At 44.8% G+C, this 5,894-nt stretch overlaps 1 protein-coding gene across 2 annotated transcripts; it reads left to right on the top strand.

Annotated features, from left to right (window-relative positions):
- The first annotated feature begins 82 nt into the window (after positions 1–82).
- Positions 83–5,773, top strand: PEX11B (peroxisomal biogenesis factor 11 beta). 2 transcript variants are annotated; one of them, XM_007182174.3, is made up of 4 exons: positions 83–169; positions 989–1,104; positions 1,513–1,714; positions 4,566–5,773. In XM_007182174.3, the coding sequence occupies exons 1-4, from the start codon at positions 114–116 to the stop codon at positions 4,969–4,971; spliced, it is 780 nt and encodes a 259-aa protein (XP_007182236.1). In that variant the 5' UTR covers positions 83–113; the 3' UTR covers positions 4,972–5,773. The 2 variants fall into 2 exon arrangements, with proteins under 2 accessions (XP_007182236.1, XP_007182237.1); XM_007182175.3 differs by having other exon boundaries at positions 104–227.
- Positions 5,774–5,894: the final 121 nt, after the last annotated feature.

Here is a 5,894-nt window from a genome sequence, read left to right as displayed (position 1 = left end):
TATTTTCTGATGATGTTTGTCCCTCGCGCGGCACCGTTGGGTAGTCCAGGAGGCGTGACTAGGGGCGGGAAGTGGGGCGGGAGCGAAGCTGTGGAGCTGGGGCTGCCGCTGTCATGGACGCCTGGGTCCGCTTCAGCGCTCAGAGCCAGGCCCGGGAGCGGCTGTGTAGGTGCGGCCCGAATAGGAATGGGGGGAGGGCGGGCAGAGGAAGATCTTCTTGAGGCGAGGTCAGTTCACACTACGGGGGTCAAAAAGGGTCAAATCGGGCTACGGGGGCTCGGACGGACCGAGAGGGGCTGATTTGAGCCGGCCGTGAGGCCATGGTTCGTTTCTGCTCACGGGAAAGATGGGGAAACTGAGGCACGAGTGGGCCGGCGGGGAGGCCGATCAGGGTTGCGTGTTCACATAAGACCAGCACTTTCTTCTCTGGGCGATGGTGGAATGAGGAGTGTTCGCCCCGTGGCAGATAGCGACCTGGACTCTTCCCAGAGCTGAGGAGGCACTCCGAAGTTCCCGTGTCCCCTCACCCTACTGTCACCCGCTAGCTCCTCTGCCTCCGCCTTGCTTTCTAGTCTCGATTCATCTCAAGGGCCTGGAAAATCTCTTAGTTCACCTATTCTGAAGAATAACCTGTCCTCCAACTATCCCCACTCCCTCACATATCACATACATGCTCACACTGATGTGCTTGTGATGGACCCCCTGCCGCCTTCATTGTCCTCTTCAGGCCTTACATTATCAGATCTCTTATTTCCTCAATTCGAAGTAGTGCTTCCCAACCCCTTCTAGGCTCCTTTTTATTCTTATGCCTTTCTCTTCCCCTGGCCTGGAGGAGAAACGGTGAGATACGGCCATGAAGAGGAGAAAAGGGAATGGTCTCAAACAGGGGAAGGGGGAGTCCATACTTGCCTTTTGAAGTACATTTTTGAGGGGGGAGAGGAGGGAGGTCTCCACGTTACCTTACCTCTCTCTCCTCTCTCTCCTCCAGGGCCGCCCAGTATGCTTGCTCCCTTCTTGGCCATGCACTGCAGAAACATGGGGCCAGTTCTGAGTTACAGAAACAGATTCGACAACTGGAGGGTCATCTGAGCCTAGGGAGAAAGCGTAAGTAATTGTGCCTTTTCTTTTATTACCTCAACACTTTCTCCATCCCCAGCTATTCTTCCTTAGTCCCTCCTTCCTGTTTTTGACCTTCTCTGTCGATTCTCCCTCATTTGCCTCTACCCTTATCCTCTGCAGGCCTCCTGATTGAGGTGAGAGAGCAGGGGTAAGAGTGATGAAGGATTGGAAAGAATGAGGCAAATTTGAGAAAACTAAACTGGGACACAAATTAATAAAAATTGGATGCAAAAAAAATTGAACTATTTCTACTCTTTTTTTAAAAAATTGTTCATTATTGTTTCTATCACTTGCTCGACTTTCACTCTCTTGCTTTCTCTCTTTCTCTGTGTCTTGCTCTCTGTTTGCCTCTCTACTTTCAAATCCTTGCTTTTCTTTGCTAACCCCCACAAGTTCTACGCCTCGGTAACTCAGCAGATGCCCTTGAGTCAGCCAAACGAGCTGTGCACCTATCAGATGTTGTCCTGAGATTCTGCATCACTGTTAGTCACCTCAATAGAGCCTTGTACTTCGCCTGTGACAATGTCCTGTGGGCTGGAAAGTCTGGACTCGCTCCCCGTGTGGATCAGGAGAAGTGGGCCCAGCGTTCATTCAGGTTTGATATCCTTTTATCCTACAAGACCTATTGTATTCTCCATACTGCATAGCTTTCCTTTCATGAGAGGATGATCTTTTAGGATCTTCCCAGAATATACACATCTTAATCACTTGGCTTCTAACCTTCATTTAGATCTTAAACCATCAGAGAATAATGCATGGGGGCAGATGGAAGACAGATGCTCTTTCATGATGAATGACTAAGATTGGACAAGACTAGATATTCATTACATTGCTTTAATTCCACTTTTGTCTATACCACAGGTTTATGCCCCTCACTGCTTACTCATTCATTCATTCATTCTAAAAATACTTAGTAGCTGCTTACTATGAGCCAGGGAATAAAGCAAAGAGCCCAAGAGCTATGGTTCCTGCTCTCACGAAGCTTCTAGTCTAGTGGGGGAGTCAGCTATTAAAACAAATAATCACCAAACCAAATATTTGTGGGAAGTACAGGGTGTTATGAGATATATAACAGGGGGAGCTAATTTAGATTGAAAGGTCAGAGAAGAACTCTCAGAGAAAATTAAATTTTATTTCAGGCCTGATGTCTGAGTAGAAGTTATACAAAGCAAACAGTAGCAGAGAAAACCATTCCAAACAGAAAATAGCTCATTCTAAGGCCTTGAACCAAGAAAGACTTCATGGAATTAGAGCAGTAGAAAGAAAGCCAGTGTGGTGGACGGTATTGAGTAAGGGCATAAGTTCAAACTGGACAGGTAGACATGGGCCAGATCATTCATGCAAGGACTTCTAGGTAATGGTAGGATTTTTTTCATTTAGTTTTGTTTAAATTTTATCCTAAGTACAGTGGGTTCTAAGTAGGGATGTGACATGATTCAAATTGCATTTAAAGAAGATCCCTCTTGCTGTAGTGTGGAAAATGGATTGCAGTAATGCTAAAGAGGAGAAGATGCCCTAATATAGCCAAGAAACGATGTTGGCTTGGACTAAGGAGCAGGCTGTAATGAAGGTGGAAAGGAATATGATTTGGGAATAAAATGATCTCTATACATATTATTTGTTTCCCTATGATTTGCTTTGTTATTTTACATTATATTAGCATCTTTCCATCTCCACTTATGTCTCTCTTTTCTCTTCATCTTTCTCAGTGATTACAGTTATAACAAGACTTCTGGTGTATGAAGGGTGGGGGCAGAGGCATGGCTGGAGTGGTATGGAAAAGCAACTCCCTAGAAGAGTTTATATGCCATGTTTATACTTTCATTCAGTAAATATTTATTTGGCTCTTACTATGTGCTAGGCACTGGTCTAGACAAAGGGATACAGTGGTAAAGACAAACAACATCCCTGCTCCTATGGAGCTTACATTGTAATGGGAGGGGACAAAGAAGCAATAAATAAGAAAAACATCAGAGAGTGGTAAGTGCTGTGCAGGAAATTAAAATAGGGTCATGTGATAGACAGTAAATGGCTTGCTACTTTAGAATCGGGGGTCAGAGAAGGCTTCTCTGAAGAGGTGACATGTAAGCTCAGACCTAAAGTGCAAGGAAGAGCCAGCCATTTGAAGATTTTGGAGAGAGATTATTCCAGGTTGAGGGATGAGGTAGTGTAAAGGTCCTAAAGCAGGAACAAGCTTAATGGGATCAAAATATAGAAAGAAACCAATGTGGCTGGAGCATAGTGATTGAAGGAAAGAATGGTACAAGACGGAATTAGAGAGGCAGGGTCAGATGTTGAGTTCTGTAAGCCTGTCTAAGGTATTTTATTCTAAATGTGATAGGAAGGAAAACATGGAGAGTTTTAAGAAAGGGTATAATGTGATTTACGTTTATGCCAGCTACTATATGAAACTAGATTCTTGGGGGTGGGAGACAAGAGTGACAGTGGAGAAACCAGTTAAAAGACTAAAGTAGTTAGTTCAAGCAAGAGATGATGGTGGCTTAGACTGTGGTGGTGGAGTACAATAGATAGATGTGGATTCAGGATATGTATTAGAGGTAGGACAGTTATACTGAATACAGACCACTGTTCTCAGAATGGATTAAAAATCAAAAAACATAGACTGTTCTTAAGGAGTTTATAATCTAACACAGTTGGCAAGCTTGGCGTCATTTTTTTGTTCGTTTTCTTTTAACAAAAGTATTGGATTTAAATGGTCTATGTGTTTGAGTCTTTGAAACAACTGAAGGTGTTTTTTTTTTATAAATTTTTTAATTTTATTTATTTATTGTTTCTGGCTGCGTTGGGTCTTCATTTTTGTGCGCGGGCTTTTCTCTGGTTGCGGCGAGTAGGGGCTACTCTTCATTGCGGTTCGCGGGCTTCTCATTGCGGTGGCTTCTCGTTGCGGAACGCAGGCTCTAGGCGCGCAAGCTTCAATAGTTGTGGCACATGGGCTAAGTAGTTGTGGCTCGCGGGCTCTAGAGCGCAGGCTCAGTACTTGTGGCACACGGGCTTAGTTACTCTGCGCATGTGGGATCTTCCCGGATCAGGGATCGAACCTGTGTCCCCTGCATTGGCAGGCGGATTCTCAACCACTGCATCACCAGGGAAGCCCTGAAGGTGTTCTTTTAAAAAAATTTGCATTATTGTAGTTCAAGTTGAATGTGTGTGTGCTAATGGGTTGCCAAGTGGAAAAGTGAAATATGAGGTTGATCTTGGAATATTTCATGATGCTCATTATTGTAAGCCAGGATCTTAAGGTACACATAAACTCATTAGTTACAGAAAGGTGGAAGGACATTTCTAATAGTGGGTAATACAATTCACTTCTGGTATTCTAATATGTAGTCCTTCTGCACTATGGGGGAAAAAAGTTTAAATGTTCTGTTGGATATGCTAAGTGGGTATGTGTATCTGTACTGACCTTTCTCCCCTGTGTATCCCAGGTACTATCTGTTTTCCCTCATCATGAATTTGAGTCGTGATGCTTATGAGATTCGTCTACTGATGGAACAAGAGTCTTCAGCTTGTAGTCGGCGACTGAAGGGTTCTGGAGGAGGAGTCCCAGGCGGAATTGAAACTGGGGGACCTGGGGGTCCAGGGGCTCCAGGAGGAGGTCTGCCCCAGGTGGCTCTGAAGCTTCGGCTCCGAGTCCTGCTCCTGGCTCGGGTCCTTCGAGGTCATCCCCCTCTCCTGCTGGATGTGGTCAGAAATGCCTGTGATCTCTTCATTCCACTGGACAAACTAGGCCTCTGGCGCTGTGGTCCTGGAATTGTGGGACTTTGTGGCCTCGTGTCCTCCATCCTGTCTATTCTCACCCTAATCTGCCCTTGGCTCCGACTCAAGCCCTGATATTCTGGTACAGGATAAGGAGGGGATCTGAATTGGTGAGATGGAATTTTAGATTGTCCCCATGTACCGGCCTCATTCTAACTCCACTCCTTGGTTAAAGCTAAAATCCAGAGATTTGGGAGTAAGAGGGAGGAACTTTGGGGAAGATGAGGTGAGGAGAGGTGACTTGTGAAGTCACTTGGATGATTCACATGTTCAGATCTGCTGGAGCTTTTGTTCTTTTCCTCCTTCATTGCATTGTCTGTGTCTCTCTTGACTCTTTTTACTGTCTCTTAAGTCTATTTAAGATTCTGTCTCTGTATCTCTTTTGTACCTTCTCAGTCCCCTGTCATAGGAATTTAATCAGCAGGATTACTTTTTGGTATGGGAGGTAGAAGGTATGGTCTATAAGGTTCTAACTGCCTTCTTCTTTTTCCTCACAAAGGTGACTTGTGGCCGTTATTTTCCCCTTCAGACTCCAGATTATAATTTTGAAGGCTTTATGTCCCAGTGGACTCTTCCCACATGCACCAGAAGTAGTTTCATGCTTCCTTTTCCTCTCTCATGTCTACCTCACCAACCTTTCTCATGATTTTCCCTTACCTTTCCCTCCACTCACACCTGCAGGTTTCTGCTTACACTTTGATTTCAGGACTTTGTTCTAGCCTTTCCATACCCCTTCTTTGCCTATCCAGAATGATGCTATGTTTAGCATCTTGTTGTAAATACTGTACAGTGATTCTGTGTAAATAGCTGAGGCCCAAGCCCATGATGGAGAGCAAGCCTTCCAGGTTAGCAAATTAAAGATCAATTTGCTCATTGATGTTTGGTCTGGTCCCATGTGTTCTGGTCATCTGAGGCCCCTGTTTCTGTCACTATGGTTTGGGTTTTCCATAGGATTAGCCACTGGCATCATTACCCACAGACTTTTATTGAGCATCTAC

This window comes from Balaenoptera acutorostrata, chromosome 1 (assembly GCF_949987535.1).
Source record: "Balaenoptera acutorostrata chromosome 1, mBalAcu1.1, whole genome shotgun sequence".
Lineage (NCBI taxonomy): Eukaryota > Metazoa > Chordata > Mammalia > Artiodactyla > Balaenopteridae > Balaenoptera > Balaenoptera acutorostrata.
The sequence above is the reverse complement of the archived record's forward strand: the minus strand, read 5'-3'. Positions and strand labels throughout refer to the sequence as shown.